At 35.9% G+C, this 18,858-nt stretch overlaps 1 protein-coding gene across 1 annotated transcript in view; it reads right to left on the bottom strand.

Moving 5' to 3' along the window:
• Window positions 1–14,280, bottom strand: part of LOC105878375 (myosin-8) — a 30,852-nt gene extending 16,572 nt beyond the window's left edge. Inside the window, exons 1-17 of the mRNA XM_012777766.3 lie at window positions 14,237–14,280; window positions 12,524–12,763; window positions 11,695–11,838; window positions 11,451–11,607; window positions 8,565–8,592; window positions 8,358–8,466; window positions 8,177–8,269; window positions 7,984–8,047; window positions 6,806–6,904; window positions 6,610–6,713; window positions 6,320–6,458; window positions 5,060–5,178; window positions 4,783–4,932; window positions 3,440–3,610; window positions 1,915–2,224; window positions 1,730–1,797; window positions 33–120 (exon numbers count right to left, since the gene is read on the bottom strand). Of these exons, the coding sequence (XP_012633220.2) occupies window positions 33–120; window positions 1,730–1,797; window positions 1,915–2,224; window positions 3,440–3,610; window positions 4,783–4,932; window positions 5,060–5,178; window positions 6,320–6,458; window positions 6,610–6,713; window positions 6,806–6,904; window positions 7,984–8,047; window positions 8,177–8,269; window positions 8,358–8,466; window positions 8,565–8,592; window positions 11,451–11,607; window positions 11,695–11,838; window positions 12,524–12,733 (2,053 nt within the window). The 5' untranslated portion in view covers window positions 12,734–12,763; window positions 14,237–14,280. The remainder of the gene's footprint in view (window positions 1–32; window positions 121–1,729; window positions 1,798–1,914; window positions 2,225–3,439; window positions 3,611–4,782; window positions 4,933–5,059; window positions 5,179–6,319; window positions 6,459–6,609; window positions 6,714–6,805; window positions 6,905–7,983; window positions 8,048–8,176; window positions 8,270–8,357; window positions 8,467–8,564; window positions 8,593–11,450; window positions 11,608–11,694; window positions 11,839–12,523; window positions 12,764–14,236) is intronic.
• Window positions 14,281–18,858: the final 4,578 nt, after the last annotated feature.

Raw genomic sequence — 18,858 nt, forward strand, 5'->3', positions numbered from 1 at the left:
ACTGTTTGATTATTTCATGCTTTGTGTCTCACCAGGAGTTTTGGTTTCGTTGGGAATGATACACCGTACAAAGTGAGGGTGTGTGCTTCTTAGATTGGTCATCAGTTTATTTAAATTTTCCTAGAAAACCATAAAGAAGAGATTTGATGAGAAAGTTAGATTTCAGATTGCTTTTTTTGTAATTATATAGAATGAACCTAGGCAGTCTTTTAACTACGACATAAGTCTATGAGGCTTCAGTTGTTCTGTATTTTGAAGGTTTCAAGAGTTCTAGCCTGCCAAATAACCAAAAGGCTAAAGTATTGGGAAGAAATACATATTTCTAAGATATTCATTTATAACACCTAGGTTATGTCTTGTAAACATACTACAAATGCAGTAGCCTTGATGCACAGGAAGTGTTTCTCAGTTGGGAATCAGAAGACAAAAGACTGTGGTCTCTCTCTGCCACTAATGAGCTGCCTGACTCTATAAAATTCCTTTTGTCTTTCTGGGTCTTATCTAAAAATAATTGAACTTATCTCTGAGGTCTCTTTCTTCTCTCTGAGTGCTAATAATTTTTACAGTAGCAGTTTACAGTGGTAATCTAGGTTAGCAATTGTCCTAACTTTTACCATTCCTTCCTTGAGTTTATTATTCCCTGGGACCTCTGAACTTCTTGTTTTGCTTTGCTTTTTGAAGAGCCTAAAATTTTGAGACTATATAACCTTGCATGGATAGATCTTGGTTACCTGAAAATATCTACAGTCTGAAACATATAGGGATGAGTTATTCCAGAGATAGAATAATTGATTATGACAGAGGATGATGTTTTACTCAGTCATAGAAAACTCACATACAAATATTTTCCAGTATTTCTTAGGTATGCTCTTAAGAAGTCACTTTTTTTTCCCTCACATCTTGGTTAAACATTAGGAAATGAAGAAAATAAGTAATGTGAGTTTCTAATCTTGAAGACATGAATAAGAACAAGTTGATAAAACAAGAATTTATTTGGTAAAATACTACAAGTGGGTAGTGAGAGAGAAAAAGAACAAACACATTTTCTTGTTTAGGGCTTAAGTCTATGTGATATCTGCATTTTAGTTTTAAAAAGAATGAGACTTAGCAATACAAATTTTGATAAAGCAGCCATTAGTCCGGACATTTAGTATATTCCCCTTTGGAAGAGCTAGTTCATAAGCCATGTAAGAAAGTCACATTATTTTATAGTAAAATTATTGTTCTTTTAATCATCCCGAGAGATGTTTTCTAGCTTGATCATCCATTTAAATCACTAGGCTTGGCTTTTTAGATGATTTTCAGCTATAATAAAAAATTAAATCCATCTCAGAGGACAAAGATGTGTTTTGGTGGAAGATGTCCTAATGAGTGTATCTCACGCTTATTCTCAAAGGGCAACATTAGGAGAATAAGAATACAACCGTCCACGGGGACAGCTTTGAAGTTTAGCTATTACGCTTCTTTAGAAATCAGCCTCATTATATAATAAGACAGCTTCTAAGGACATTTTGGCATTGCTGAAAACTTTAGATAATCATAATGAGGAAAAATGGGTAAAAGCATCCATCACTACAGGAGGAGTATTTCTTTGGCTCTACCCTGACAAGAGTGAATATTTGAAGTGATTCCTGTTAACATTTCATTCCCTTATAATTTATTCTAAATCCTATAATTATGGTAATTCATAGAAACTGAATAGATTTTTCAAATTAAATTTGTACTTTACCCTGAAAAGGGCAGACACAGTCTGGAAAGATGATCCCTTCTTCTTAGTACCTTTCTTTGTGCCGCTATCTGAAGTGAAAAGAAAACCCCTCAATTAGAGTAGAATACCAGAGGTTTATATGAACATATGTTATATGAACATTCTGTGGGAATAGGTTTAATTTAGATTAAGGGCGCAGAAAGTACCTGCTTCAGCACTAGCATATGTAGAGAAGAGACTAGCCAGAGTCTTCATTGCGGACTTCTGGTACAGCCCAACCACAGTGTCATTCAGGGGGTCCTTATTTTTGTCAAGCCAACCAGTGATGTTGTAGTCCACAATGCCAGCGTAGTGAATCAGGGAGAAGTGGGCTTCTGCCTTGCCTTTGACCACCCTGGGCTTCTGGAAGTTGGCAGACTTGCCCAGGTGCTGGTCATACAGCTTGTTCTTGAAGGAGGTGTCTGTTGCCTTGGGGAACATGCACTCCTCTTCCAGGATGGAGAAGATGCCCAGTGGCTGGATTCAGAAAAGTAGACATTTGTGTCAACCTAACTTCCCTCAAAAGATATAGACATGGTGGCTATCATTTGATTGAATTATTAATACCCCCAATTAATGAAATAATCTAAGGTCTTAGCTCATAGAAGTTCCTTTGTTATTACTAGAATGACTTTTCCACCATTCCTTCTCACATTCAATCTGTAGCATGATTTTAATTAAAAGAGTAGCTAGGTACAAACTCCAAATGTCAGCACAGCATGTGGAGGTGACTTGTTAAAATGTTATGTATTTATCAATTTTTTCCCTATTAAAGGAATAAATCTTTATCAGAGTTTTATTTCGCTTTGAAAAGGCTAACGGGCTTAGAATGATATTGGCTCTATGTGCAATAATTAAACAGTATATATAAATAACCTTATTTAAGATATTTTCTGTACATAATCTCTTTAAAGATGGATTATAAAGTAGCATGTACAGTTTCACTTCTTAAATTCAGGCAGATTAGCTTTCATCAAAGCACTAGCTATATTATTTATATATTAATATTTATTTGGAAAAAATATTTTTATTACTGACATCTTGGCTCATAATGGAGATAGATTAAGAAGCAATGAAGAGGCTGGGCGCAGTGGCTCATGCCTGTAATCTCAGCACTCTGGAAGGCGGGAGGATTGCTTGAGCTCAAGAGTTCGAGACTAGCCTGAGAAAGAGCAAGACCCCATCTCTACTATAAATAGAAAGAAATTAGCCAAACAACTAAAAATAGAAAAAATTAGCTGGGCATGGTGGCACATGCCTGTAGTCCCAGCTACTTGAGAGGCGGAGGCAGGAGGATTGCTTGAGCCCAGGAGTTCGAAGTTGCTGTGACCCAAGCTGACACCATGGCACTCTAGCCCGGGCAACAAAGTGAGACTCTTGTCTCAAAAAAATAAAATAAAATAAAATACTAATGAAGGCATTGCTTCCATTGAAGCAGGCCATCTCAAATAGAGTTTTCAGTGCTGTTTTAAAATTGGATTTGACTCAATATCACAATAAAACTTGTTATAACAAAACTAAACTGTCATATCCATCTTATGTAAAAGTTAAAGAAGTAATTTCAAAATAGTAATTTTCCAGTTTGTTCAGATCTCAAACTATTTGAGGTTACAGTAATACTTTCTAGAATTAAGACATCTGGGAAAGTTATTGTTACAGCCTGACCTTTCTTTAGAAGTCAAACAGACCTACCTTCTCTATGAGCTCGATGCAGGCAGCCAGGTCCATCCCGAAGTCGATGAACGTCCACTCGATGCCTTCCTTCTTGTACTCCTCCTGCTCCAGCACGAACATGTGGTGGTTGAAAAACTGTTGCAGTTTCTCATTGGTGAAATTGATGCACAGCTGCTCCAGGCTGTTAAACTGCACAAAATAGTAGAGATTTCCAATATTATTAATGAATGAGTTTTTATAGTAGTAAAATTCATTACTTAAAAATTCTTTTATTGGAAAAATGTGGAAGATAGTAATGACATACAATTTAAACTAATTTTTGTTCCTTCACAATTCCCAGGAAAAAAATGATTATTATTGACATGAACCTTTCTCATGAATTCTGGGCGTTATATAGGGGTCCAGGTATCAATTAAACAGCAAGCATTCTGGTAGAATTCATCTCCTTTGACCTCTAAGATTACATGGGCAAAAATATAGATTAAAGTACAACCATAGTGCTGTGTGTTAGGGTTCAGATTTAAGGGTAAGGGGGGATATAAGTTATTGAAAGCCTCACTTCTGTTACCATTCCCACTCTCCAATTCAAGATGAAAGTTCCTATTTTCACCTTTGGCTGTCCCATTATTCAGGAAAGCTTATCTTAAGACTGCAATATAAAGCTCTTGTTTTATAAAGTGAAATGAATATGCCTAATTTCTCTTCTATCCATATCAAACATTTGGCAAATCCCCCTTTTTAGGGTGTGTGAAAGTAGGGACCTCATGTATCACAGCAATTGAAGATCCAAAAAGTCTTTATAATATTATGATTTATTCCCTCATTTTATAGATGATGAAGCTGATGCCCTAGAGATAAAATAGTTTGTGTAAGATGAACCTGGAAGGGGAAAGACTATCATTTGTCTTTGGGCTTCTGCCTTTGAGCCTTTTTTTCTCCATGGAAGATATCTTGTGTATGGACCAGACGCTACAGATCTGGGGTCCTCTCCTGGCTTTGTCTTAAATGGCTGTGGGATCTTTGGCTGGTGTTTTGATTTCCCTGTGTCTTGGTTTCCTCTGTATGTAATTAAGGATAATATTAGCTAGTCCTTGGGTTGTTTTGAAGATCAAATAAGGTAACATTTTCAGTCCCTAGTATAGTGCCAGAAATACACTGACTACTCAATAAGTATTAGCTGTTATTATTACGTTCTGTTATCTCCTAGGTATTTTGGAGATAGCACTTGTTCTAGGTACAATGTTAGAGCAAGCAATGTGTATACTACAAATGTAAATGAATAATGATAATACCTGTTAATAAGTATATAAAAGATCACAATTGCCTATCTCTCAGTTTTTATTAATATGAAGATAACTCACATCAAAGATCTCAAAGCCAGCAATATCCAAGACCCCAATGAAGTACTGCCTGGGCTGCCTGGTGTCCAGCTGCTGGTTGATGCGGGTGACCATCCACAGGAACATCTTCTCGTAGACGGCTTTGGCCAGAGCACCCACTGCATTGTATACCTTCATAGATAAAGTTGACATTATTATGTTATATATGTTATATGTGAACATATATGTTTATTGGCATTATTAAAGATGTGTCATGAAGGCTTGGGATGTGTGTGACTCACTTAGGTCATGTACTTACCTGCTGCACGGTCTGGCCTTTGGTGACGTACTCATTGCCCACCTTGACCCTGGGGTAGCAGAGGGCTTTGAGCAGGTCAGCAGAGTTCAGACTCTGGAGATAGGCTGCCTTGTCAGCAACTGCAGAAGCACAATTCAGGAAATGTTGTTGAGTAGTGGATATCTTCTTTAACCTAATCTTTCCATTTCTCTCCACTTCTTTTTTTATTATTCTATAGAAGATCAAATATAGTTCCCTATACCTTAGAGCATATGCTTGCAACTAAATATTTGATCAGTTACACTGGCCTTTAGTGATGTGTTGCTGGAAGCTTTTGAGAATTTTTTCATCAATGAAAAACATAAGTTTATCAGTTTTCATTGTAATATTTATACAAAGTAAAAGCCAAAGTCCCTGTTTTTTAAGACACATTGGTCTAGTTGGAAGGATAAGACAAATATTCACTGTTAGGGAGAGGTAAAAGTCAGAATATTTGAGTTCTTATCTTAGTTTTGCCCCTCCCAATTTAATCTTACTGGATTAATTTCTTTATCTGAAAATATGGGTATTAAATTTCACTGGGTAATCTCTATAAGAGTTCCCTTCTAAAATTTTATCAATGACTATAATGTAAATAAATGCCACATGTCAGGTACAGAGGTAACTGCTGAAAAGTTTAGAGGCAGGAGAGATAATATCAAGTTTGAGTGATCAGGAAAGGCTTTGAGGGCAGATGACTAGCATTATATGGTAGGTCCTGTACATTGCGTGTTCTTTCCATATGTAGAGTATATGATCATTCTTTTTCAAGTCCTTTTTGATTTGCTGCCTATGTTGTCTATAGGCTTATATATAGACAAAACATGCATGCAGATGTCTCTAGGAGCATCTTTCACTCCTAGCCCTGTGTTTGGGCAGATTCTCTATTGCTAGTTACTAGATTATCTTAGCTAGTGCTAAAATAGACCAGTGTGCAAAGTTATCTTATATACCCACCCTGATTGCCAAGGCAAAGCAGAGCACTATTCCATCTCATTCTGTCTTATAGGTTGTGCTTATAGCTGGCCATTGGGGTTCATTGTAACTTATTCGGGCTTGATAGGAATGATAGAGATACAGAGATGTAAGGAAGGGAGGGGATGATGAAATTATGCAGTGTGTATGAATGTGTATTTACCCTTCAGAAGTACAGCTACAAAGGAGATGTGAAGTGTAGAATAGGAGTTTTTTTGGGGGGGTTATATTCTCTCATTCAAACCCAGATGGAGGTTCACTTGGTACCTTCAGTGCCATCTGGCTCAGCTTGTTCCTCGCGCTGCTTTTGCTTGAACTTCATGTTGCCGTAATGCATCACAGCCCCCGTGAGTTTGTAGATGGACACTTTCTCTTCAGGAGTGAAGCCCAGGATGTCAATGGCACTCTTCCAGAAGAAATGATAGGACAAAAGTTAGGGCAGAAGAGACTAACTTAGAGGAGAATTTATGCTATATTCTAAGGTAACCACATCTACAGTGGGTTGCCATTGTTATTCCTATACATGATGGATTTTTAAAAAAGTGTGTGTAACTTACATCTGTGGCCATCAACTCTTCTTGGTCATCAATGCTGGGGACTGTGATCTCCCCCTGACTGACAAAGGCATAGTCGTACGGGTTGGTGGTGATCAGGAGCATTTCTGGGTACATAGAATTCAGGGTATACATTTAATATTAGAAGATGTTAGTAGAGTGATTAACTTCTAGCCTGTGAATGTAAGTTCTTTCTTACCAATTAGATCTGGCTTCTTGTTGGAAGTGATCTGATAAAAAATATGGTAGCTTCTTTCCGCCTTTAGCTGGAAAGTAACTCTAGACTTCTCCAGAAGATCTGGAAAGAAAGAGGGGTGGGGGAGCAAGCGAGAGAGCGAGAGAGCGAGAGAGAGAGAGAGAGAGAGAGAGAGATTGAGTTAGAAAAAAATAGCAGTGCTTCTAAGATATTAAATGAACCTTAGTGTCTCTGGCCAAAATTGGGGGTATTACGTTTTACTCCACTGCGATTTCAACTTGATCAATCCTGTTGTTGTACATATTAGACTTGCAGATGAATATGGCAATTGCCCATGGTTCTCACCATCTAAGGGCAGCAACTGAAGCATACCTGCTCTAGAACAAATGTTTTTTCTTATGTGGAGGATCCATGACCTCTGTATTTTAGTTGATCCCTAATATACCCTCCGTCTGTGGATCACCTAAGATTTACTTTGGTGTGAGGAGCCACCTTGGAAGCATCTTCCAAAATTCAGATCAAGAGCAAATCATAGGCCTGGCGTGGTGGCTTATGCCTGTAATCCTAACACTCTAGGAGGCCCAGGCAGGTGGATTGCTCAAGGTCAGGAGTTCGAAACCAGCCTGAGCAAGAGCGACACCGTTTCTACTAAAAATAGAAAGAAATTAATTGGCCAACTAAAAATATGTAGAAAAAATTAGCCGGGCATGGTAGCACATGCCTGTAGTCCCAGCTACTCAGGAGGCTGAGGCAGAAGGATTGCTTGAGCCCAGGAGTTTGAGGTTGCTGTGAGCTACGCTGATGCCACGGCACTCTAGCCCAGGCAACAGAGTGAGACTCTGTCTGAAAAAAAGAAAAAAAAATCAAATCATGCAGATGTATTGGGAACCCATAGGTAACTCATAGGAATCCATAGGAAGCCCTAGTATTTGCCCTGGAAAAAAAAGTCATGGTTTCTTCTGAGCAGGATTTTTTCTAGGCTATACTACAGAACCAGCAGTCTGAGATTGAAATAAATGGTGCACTTAGTGGATTATGGATAAATCTAGCATTAGCTCACAGGCAACACTGGCAGCAGATCACTCTTTTACAGGCTTTGTGCGTAGCCAATGTTGCAAAATATTCCTAGAAATGAAATCACTTGTCTCTCTGGTTTGATTTTCAGTGGTTCTGTTACTCACAGGTTTCGATATCAGCAGATGCCAGCTTCCCTGTAGTACCGAAGTGGATTCTAATGAATTTACCCTTGAAAAGATAGAGATTATTTAGTATTAGAAAACTGAAGCACACAGAGAGATGCAACTGAAATAATAATTCGGACATGGCCACTCTGGAAGCTAAGGGCTAAGACCCCTTGGTGATTAAGAGACTTACAAAGCGAGAGGAGTTGTCATTCCTCACGGTCTTGGCATTGCCAAAGGCCTCCAGTAGGGGGTTGGCACTGATGATTTGATCTTCCAGAGTCCCCTGCAAAGGCGAGAGCAGTTCTCACATCTGGGGCTCCATATATCTGAGAGCCCTGACAGTCTTGATTCTAACTGACTATCAGACGCACCTGCATTTTGCCAGATTCCTCCTTCTTCTTCTCTCCAGTAACTGCAATTGTTGCAAAGTACTGGATGACACGCTTGGTGTTCACAGTCTTCCCTGCTCCGGATTCTCCACTGTCAAACATAAACCCGAGAAGAGATCAGAACTATGGCCTACATTGTCAACATGTAAGGCAATCACTGCAAATCAGAGAGGGAAAAATATCACATACGTGATCAGGATGGACTGGTTCTCACGATCTGTGAAATAAATCAAGATAATCAGTTAAAAAATGAGTTCAGATCAAACAGTTTGTTCTTTTTAACTGTTTGAATATGTCATCTATGGTTTTGGTTTTGGGTTTAGCCTCCAAAATAGCCAGTTGCCTCTTGGAGTAAGAGAAAAAGAATCATCTGGGTGGGGTTTTTTTGTACTTATTAATTTTGTTGTTGTGGCAAAATACACATAACAAAATTTACCACTTTAACCATATTTAAGTGTACATATAAGTCAGTGGTATTAAGTTCGTTTATTATGTTGTGCAACCATTACCACTCTCCATCTCCATAACTCTTTTCATCTTGTAAAACTGAAACTCTGTGTTCATTAAATACTAACTCCCCATTCCCCAGTCCTCTCAGCCCCCAGAAACTACCATCCTACTTTCTCTTTTGTGAATCTGACTACTCTAAATACCTTATATAAGTGGAATCATACAACACTTTTCTTTTTTGTGATTGGCTTATTTCACTCAACATATGTCCTTAAGGTTCATCCCTGTTGTAGCATATGTCAGAATTTCCTTCTTTTATAAGGCAGACTACATTGTATGTATATGTCACATTTTATTTATTCATTCATCTGTCAACAGGCACTTGCTGTGCCTCCCTGTTTTAGCTTTTGTGAATAATGCTGCTATGAACATGGGTGTACAAATGTTTCTTCGAGACCCTGCTTTCAATATTTTTGGATATATACTCAGAAGTGGGATTGCTGGATCATGTAATTCTATTTTTCATTTGATGAGGAACTGCCGTACTATTTTCCACAGCAGCTGTATCATTTTATATTCCTGCCAACAGTATACAAGGGTTCCAGTTTCTCTACATCCTTGCCAATACTTGTTATTTTCTGTATTTTTTTGATAGTATCCATCCTAATGGGTGTGAGGTGTATATTTTATTAACTTTTAAAACTTTTGTTATGGAAAATTTCGAACATACACGAAAGTAGAGACAATAATTATAATGAGCTCCCATTGCACAGTTATTAACATTTGGCCAATTTTACATCATGCATACCTTATCCCAGTCTCCTGGATTATTTAAAAGAAAACCCCAGGCATCATATAATTTTATTTATAAATACTTCAGTAAGAATTATAGAATTTCAAAATCATAAGAGATCTTAGAAATTGCTACTTAAGCTTTCTTTTAAAAGAAAAAAGTAACTGAGACCCAGAGAAGAATAATTGACTTCTAATATTAGTTACTTAGGTAGTTAAGTTCAAAGATATTTAGATCTTTTGACTTCCAGTTTATATATTTTTCTGCTGCATGGTCTCCTCTTAGCTTTTGATGTCGTATTTTGAATGCTGGTAATAGTAAATAAGGAAGAGGTCTGGAATTGTGAATGTTCGTGTTTATTTACTTCTATTTTCATTTTAATGCTATATACATTTCTAAATAATAAGAATAAACACCAAGTTATGTGACTCATATGTTGTATTTATATCCATTTGCCGGTTTGTTAAATCTCTGATTCTATACTGATAGATTTTAGAGAATACTAAACTCTAAAAATCTATTCAGAGACAATAGTTACAAATCTGGGTTTTATTTAGATGTAGAAGCGGAGATAGACTTTAGAGAACTTTAAAGTTCTACTCAGGAAAGTAGATGCAGATTTTGGATCACATTGAGTTTGATTTTTTTTTCCAGTTTAATAAAAAATCATGGAAGATCATACCACATCTAGTGGGAACATAGATAAGAAAACAATGTTCTAGTCTCTTTTTGCAATGCTAAAATATATGCCTGATTTTATATGAAAATTATGTTTGGGAGCCATAAATAACCTTGAATTTGGAGCAGCCTCAGTAAAGCCTGGTGACTGGGGACGTCAGTAGGGGTAGTGGTGTACATAGCTGTGTAAATGCAGCTGCTGAGTATTAAAACCTCCGAATGAGCCAGCGTTTGGATAATTTCTGAGAGGTAGTAGCTTCTGTTGACAACCAAAGAACAATTTACTGGCATAGAATAGAATTGCTGGCCAATTTGTAATGGGAGATTCCTATTTTATTCCTTTCTCTTTTCTCTCCCCCTTTAGGAGACAATTTAAAAACAAGTTCAATAAAACAAACAAGAAAAATAACCCTCAGTTTCCAAAATTCCATGGAACAATGGGAACTTGGGAATTTAGAATATTTCCAAAGGCAGTGCATTTGATGTGTGAAGAAGAAGGGTTTTAAATGCTGTATGTGGGCCTATAATGCACATCAAAGCTGGTTGTTTGTCCTTTCCTAAAGCAGGAATGACAGAATGTGATATAACTTTTTAAAATTTTTTCTAAGAAAAGAGATTTTTTTTCTCAAATAAAAAAGAAAGATTTTTTTTCTTTCATTGTAATGGGACAGAGCTTCAAAATCTTTGGAGGAAAGTCATAGCTCTTTCTTTACTCATGTTCTACCCCAAAGGCTGGCAATATTAGCTGTGACATTTGAAAATAAAGATAAGAATTCACGAAGTTTTCTAGCTATGGCTGATAACTCTTTTCTTTGATTACCATGGATGTGGATATTTTTAAAAAATCAACTTGTTTTCTATCCAAATTGTGAACTAAAAAAGTATGGAAAGCAATAATACATTTACAGAGATCTGCTAATTTTTTCACCTAGGCTTCTACTTCCTACTGGAGTAGCTTGGGCAGGACAATGACTTCAGGGAGCTTCACTTTACTCATCTGTAAAATAGAGATGGCTGCTGGGAAGAACATAGGGCATCATGGCTGTGAAAGTTTTTTTGAAAGCAGTGAAGCCCCATGTGGCTTGAAAGAAGTCTGTTTGTTCATCAAAGATTCTGCTTGCATGTTTCTGTCAGTAGATGCCTCACTCACTCACCAGTCAGCATGAACTGATAGGCGTTGTCGGAGATGGAGAAGATGTGGGGCGGGGCCTCCTGGCGCTTCTTGCCTCGGTAGGCCGTCACCACCTCGGGGTTGTACACCGGCAGCCACTTGTAGGGGTTGACAGTGACACAGAAGAGGCCTGAGTAGGTCTGGGGAAATCAGAAAATTCAACATGCGGATGTTGCTTTTATTCAGAGAAATAAATGAAATAAAAAGAGATGTTTAAGGGTACTCACATAGATCATCCAGGCTGCATAGCGCTCTTTGAGGTTGTACAGCACTCCAGGTTCATGGAGATGGGTCATCATAGCCATGTCCTCAATTTTGTCATATTTTGGAGGGTTCATAGGGAAGACTTGGTCTTCCCTGACAGTCAGAGTCTGGTAAGTAAGCAAGAGACCAATTTGTTTTAATGTTTGGAGGTTGAGTTTATGTTTGCCTATTTATTCTGGTATGAGACTATAATTGTACATTATAGTCATTCATTATGTCATTCAGTGTTCTTTTTAAAAAAGCCAAGAAAATATATTCATTTCAGATTTTGATGTTAAGAAAATTTGTTTCCTATGACAAGTTAGGACACTTTTTTCTAGATTTTTTTCCTCCCGTATTCTTTTTCTCATTCCAGATTTATCAGTTTATATCCTTTTATTATTTTAATAGGTTACATTTTTAATTTTCCTTTCATTCATTACAAGAAACTTTATAATGGGAAAGTAGTAGGGATATTAATACGTTATTTAAGTAAATTTTTAACTTTTGATAAGAGGAACTAGTTTTTATTTCTCCCAGGTTTGGAGATTTACACTGGGAAGTAGGGAATTGAAGGAAAATAGTAAAGGCCTTTACTTTTAGTAGGGTGAAGTCCTCTGGGAAATTGGGAAGGGGAGACAGGAGAACTGCTGTGAATTCCTTTTGTCTTTCAAATCTTATGTATATATCCTGACTAGAAGGGTGTTTGTATTGACAATAGCTTAGAGATTCTCAGTAAGCTAGGCTTCAGCTCTTGAACTGAGGAGATAGAGAAATAAAATGGGAGTATTTTCTCCTTATGTTTTCACTTACTGCTCCACCTTCAGTCTTTACAGTTACTTTTCCTCCTTCTTTGCTTTGTATGGTGCTCTTCACGTAGGATTCCTTGGGCTCCGCGACAAAGACAGATGTTTTCGCATCAAAAGGCTTGTTTTGGGCCTCAATCCGCTCCTTTTCCGATTTTCGAAGGTAGGGAGCAGCTTCGCCAAAAACGGCCATCTCAGCGTCTGAACTCGCACTCATGGCTGCGATTTATTTAGCAAAGTATATTGCCTTGGGGGAAAAAAACAAGGGAGAAGGAGAAATAAAAAGCAGAAGTTATAAATGTGAGTTAGGTTTTGAAATGGAAGAAATGTTGAGCGGAACCTGCACTGGAACTATTCCTCTAGTCTGGCAAATCCCCAGTGTTCTAATATTGTCCGAAGGACTAATTTGGAATGAGACTGTAATTGGGGCTTCAGTTTTAGGACTTTGCAAATTTCCTTTCCAGATCAAATATCTTGATCCTCAGGGCCAGGATACCTACAATTGAATTAGCATGGAATCCTTACCTGTTTTTTTTTTTATCTCTAAACTTAAGAATCTCTATAGCTAAAACTCTTGATGGATTGTTTTATAGAAATTGTCATTATTTAATCCTTACTTCTTCTGCATAATGTTTGCATCTGCCGTCTGCTAAGACAATGATATAGTTAGGAAAGAAAGTTTGTTTTGTGCAAATGAAGTCAATATTTTCAAAACTACCAGGAATATCTTTGATTTTTAGATGGCCATTATCTCTCATAAATCAAATAATTATTGTTAACATCAGTAGATGTTATTTTGATATTAGGTGTTATGTGTCTCAGTGAGTTGTTAAGAGAATCTCATAATACATTCTAGTATTCTGGATTTTTCGTCATTTGACTTGTTACCAAGAGACTTAACATTGCCTTAATTCCAAAATCTTTTTTGACAGTCTCCTTTTGACATGAGGGATTTCAGCTGTCAGTTAACAGAGCTAACCACAAAGAAAGAGCTCTAGCATGAAGGCCCATCTTCCCACATGAATTCCACACTGTTCTTTTCTTTCCACCCATAAAAAGAAAAGAGCAAAAAGTTTAAGAGTACATCACATGCATGTAAGCCATTGTCTTCTGATTGACAGATATGCCTCTGCAGTGTTGATGTGTTAGATTAAGTTTTTCCTTTACTTTCAGGTAATAAGTTTGGAAAGGGCAGGATCACTCTTAAATTAGTCATGGCATTTAGCATCCTAATGGTGTAATACTTGCAACTTTTAAAATGAATAATAAATCTTTCTAACGATGACAAATAACATTGAATCATCAAAAGTAGCTAAAATATTATGGTTTTCACAAGGTGCTTGTGTTTATAGTTTTAGATAAGAATTTTTCTGGGGTTTAAAAAAATTGTAAAATGTCTAAGTATTCAATGTTCCGCAGTAGAGGAAGGTTGGCATGGAGTCTATTGCCCCTGGACAGCTCTAAGCACAGCTGAGAACTCACTGTCAAAGCTAATTCTTTCCTAAATGGTCCTTTAATCCTGGAACTCAAGTAAGGGTAGTCTCTGAGAACAAGACATTCTGAGAAAATGAATTTCTAGCATTTATAAGCAGTCATTTGGAAATGCTCTTTACTGATATAACTGCAAAAACATGGAAGTGGTACAGAATTAAGAATTGTTCACAGCTTCATTAGACTAAATCCCCTTTGTCATCAATAACTGAATAAAGCCGAGTCTTACCTCTAGAGTTCCAGATGAAAATGCACGTTCAAAACTGTCCCGCACTGTAAAACAACAAGTTTCTTATTAGTGGCACTTGAAATTCCAGTAATATAGTTGTAGAATTAAAATTTCCCTGCCCTAAAGCCTGGCTCTATGAAAAGAAAAGTCAAAGTTCAGAGCAACTGTCTCATGCTCAGAGATGGCCATGGGGTCAGCTCTTTCTGCCCCCTCAGGTCCTTTGAGCCCCAAGGCCCCCATCACTTACCTCTGGGTTCTTGGTAGAGATAAGGCACAAGGGTTAGCCCCGCTTATATAGGAACTAATGTGCTGATGCTGCAGCTACCTCCTCTTTGTTAGGGCAAGACATTTGGCAACATGAACCCTCAGCATAGTTTGTAGTGACATTTGGCATGTTTGGATATAATTAGAAATATTCATATCATTTTGAGTATGTGAACCAATCTCCTATAAATAATTTGACAGAGACCAATCTGCTGGTAGAGAATGCTTTCTAGTGTGCTGGGAAGGGAATCTTTGACAGTGCCTGGTGGGGCCTCAAAGTAAGTTCTTAAGAGCTATATTCAGTTTGGCAAACTCTTTCATGCGTGCCTCTGCTAACTGAACAATCAGATCCTGTGACACTGCTGTCAGGGCCTTAACTACTTTTCCATATTTGTTACCACAGGGAGCCCCACTGCTTTTCCTTGGGCCACATGTAAGTGGGATCATGTTATAGACATATGTAGTACACATGTCTTGTAATCTGTTTTAAAAATTAATATAGGTAATTTTCATATCATGAATGTAATTTACACCCTTATTCTTTAAACAGATTATATTATGATTGTTCTTTTAAAATTAGATTCTTTCTATTTTTAAAATATGGAGTATATTGGGGTATAATTTACATACAGCCAGATTTACTCTCTTTAGGTGTTAGTTATATGAGGTTTTTTTGCTTTTGTTTTTAATTTTTAAACTTTACAATAAACTTCATTTCTGTTGTTGTATGGTTCTCTGAGTTTTTACACATTCATCAATTCATGTGACCACCACTACAGACAGGATGCAGGACAGTTCTGTGGGTTTGATAAATACATGCAGTTGTATAACCTCTTATATTTTAATTACATAAAAATTAAAGCTTTATAGATTAGGCTAACATTCTCCTTTCATAAATACTCACAATGCTGGTATCTCCCTTCTCTCTAGTGGTAACCATCGATACCAGTTTGGTTTGTAATATTCCAGGTCTCTTCTGTACATTTACATATGTATTTATTTTCTGGGAAAATATAAAATTAGTCAAACTGGTATAAGAAAATTGTCCCATAGAAATGTATATTAATATATTGTATAGATGTTTAGAATGTATTCTAAATAGTGTCATAGTTTATATTAATATATTTATAAACTTTTTTTTGTTCTATACTCTTGGATCATTTCCATGTTAGTATATCAATAATAATTTGGAAACATTTCAAATGTATACAAAAAGTAGAGAGAATAGTATAATGAACTCAGTATACTTATGACCCAGCATTAATAATTATCAGTTCATGGCCAATTTTCTTTCATATATATCCTGACCCATTCCCTCCATCCCTGAATTATTTTGACATCACTCATTTTAAAATTTCTGTGCAGAATTCCATGTTAGAGATTGTAATAATTTCTTTTTTATATAAGTTGTAAAAGGTTTATCCTGGCCTAATTATGATCTTAACTCTACAATGGAATCTCAGTTTGCTAGAAGTTTTAAATTTTTAGGTAGTCAAAGTTATAAATTTTTTTCTTTATATTTTTTCTTTTTTGTATGTATTGTAACAGAAGACCTTCCCTAACTCAAGCAGAGTCACACATGTGTTCTTATATATTTTCAATCTAATGCTTTTTAAAAAACATTGAGATTTATAATCTAGCTCTGTGTGTGTGTGTATGTGTAATCTGTTTCTGGATTCCATATTTTGTAGCATATTTCTGTGCCAATAGCACATAGGTTTTGATGTTTGGTAGGGTATATTTTCTCTCATTATTCAAAGTTGTCTTGATAATTCTTACAGTTTACCATATGAGTTATAGAATCAATTTTTCAGATTATATGGAAAATCTTATTGGGATTTTTGATTTGGATTAAATTGATTTTGTGGGTTAATTTGATAAAAACTGATACATGACAATAGTGAGTCTTTCAGTCCACAAGTATGATAATGATAAATTTTTCTGTTTATTCCAAGTCCTTTTTTTAAAAAACATGTTCTTCAGTCATTTTTTCCCCATTTTTTTCTGTAAAGGTCTTATATGGTTCTTGTTAGGTTTATTCCTAGGTATTTTATAGTTTTTTGTTGTGTTGAGTGGGATTATTTTTCCTACTGCACTTTCTACTTGGTTATTACTGGCATGTGGCGGAGAAGTCTGCATAATCAGAGCTTCAGTTTTGTTTGTGGAAACACTATACTCAATTAAATTATATTTCCCAGACTCCTTTGCAGCATAGGGTAACCATATAACACTGTTTTTGGCTGATTAAATGCAAGCAGAAGTTGTTGGGTGGGACTTCCAGAAAAGTTCTTTTATAAAAAGAGGGCAGACTCTTACCATTTCCTTTCCCCTCTTATCTTTTTCCTACATAGAGCACAGATGTAATGGCTGGAGCTATAGTCTTGAAAGAAAGGTCAAGAGAGTTTCATAGACCTCAGCCTTGACATCTGTGAGCTGAATTTTATTGTGTGAAGAAAAAATTAAGCACTAATTTTTTTTGTTTACTCAGATTTTTTTGTTACAAACACAGTCCTTAACAGATACATGGTATTGCAGAAAGTTATTGATTTTTCTGCTTTTATCTGGCCCCCCTTGCTGAACTCCCTTATTACTTGTAATAATTTATTTGATTCTTTTAAATTTTTGATATAGCAGGCACACATAATCACAATTTTGTGTCTTTTTCTCTTGTAATTTATATGCTGTTTTTTTCTTCTTTTATTGCATTATCCATGGCAGACAATATTGAATAGTATTAATATATTAATAGTGTTAATACTGGGATACTTGTGTATATATCCTATGTAATATAAGGGCATCCTTATCTTGTTCTTGACTTTTATTGGATTGTATTTGATGTTTCATCAAATATGATATTTACTGTATACTTTATATCTAGTTTGCCAATAATTTTGATCATAAAAACTAGTTAATCTAGGTATATGCCCAAGAGAATTAAAAGCATGTTTATACAAAAACTTGTGCCTAAGTTCATAGCAACATTATCCATAATAACCATGAGGTAGAAATGATCAAAAGCTCATGAGCTGACAGGTGGAAAAACAAATCTGATATATCCATATGATGGAATATTATTCAGCCATAAGAAGGAATGAAGTACTAATAAATGCTGCAATGTAGATGAACTCAAAAGATACTATGCTAAGTGAAAGAAGCTGGACATAAAGGACCCATATTTGACGATTCTCTTTATATGAAATGTCCAGAATAGGTAAATCCATAGAGAAAGAAAATAGATTAATGATTGCCAGAGGTTGAGGAGAGAAGAGAATGAGGAATGACTACAAATGGACATGGAGTTTCTTTTCCGGGTCTTGAAAATGTTTGGAACTTAGTGGTGATGGTTGCATAACCTGGTGAATTTACTAAAAACCACTGAATTGTACACTTTAATGGTGAATTTTATGGTGGATTATGTCTAAAAAGAATGCATTGGATTTTATCAGTGTTTTTTCCATGTCTATTAAGGTTACTATTTTTCTCCCCTAATCTGTTAATGTAGTAAATTATATGGTAGATTTTTTTTCTCATTTTTACCATCCTGGAATTCATGAAGTAAAACCTATTGTGTTTTTTTTTTTTTGTGCTATTGTTTTCTGATTTTGATACCAGAATCATATTAGTCTTGTAGAATAAATGGAGTAGCTTCCCATTTGTTTCTGTTTTCTGCAGCATCATGTTTGGGATGTGAATAACCTATTCTGTGAAGGTTTGGTAGAGTTTCTCGATAGAACTCATTTGGACTGTAGCCTTTTTGGAAGATAAATTTTTTATTTACTTGTATTGAGGTTTTTTTATGATTATTGATTAGTTTGTTTAGAGTTTCTACTTATTTTTTTGGCTCATTTAGATAATCTGTATTTTCTTAGAAAATTATCCATTTCGTGTGATGTTTTAGTTTTTTTGATATTTTTGTGCATATCTTTTCATAATAAAAAAATCCCTGTGTAGTCGTGTGTTTCTTTCTATTCTTTACCTTGTTTAATTTTGTTCTTTTTATTTTAAATCATATTTCCCGAAATTTTATCTTTTTAATTTAGTTTTATTGAATAACTCTTATTTTCTGCTTTTAATTTTATTAATTCCTTAATTTTATTTCCTTAGACTTATTATTTATAATTAGTTTAAAATTTCTGTGTTGTGGGGGTGGGGAGGATTTTTTCTAGCTGTTAATTCTTTTTATCGCATGTGTGTGTGTGTTATGTGTTGTGTAGTTCATAGACTAGGGGGCCCAAAAGGAATGAGAGATGTGGTTGGATTTGTGTGTGTGTGTGTGTGCATGTAAGTAATAAAACAATTTAAACAGTATTCAGATAAGAACATTATCAGCAACCCCACAAACTTTAACTCTTACTTTC

Source organism: Microcebus murinus, chromosome 18, assembly GCF_040939455.1.
Source record: "Microcebus murinus isolate Inina chromosome 18, M.murinus_Inina_mat1.0, whole genome shotgun sequence".
NCBI lineage: Eukaryota > Metazoa > Chordata > Mammalia > Primates > Cheirogaleidae > Microcebus > Microcebus murinus.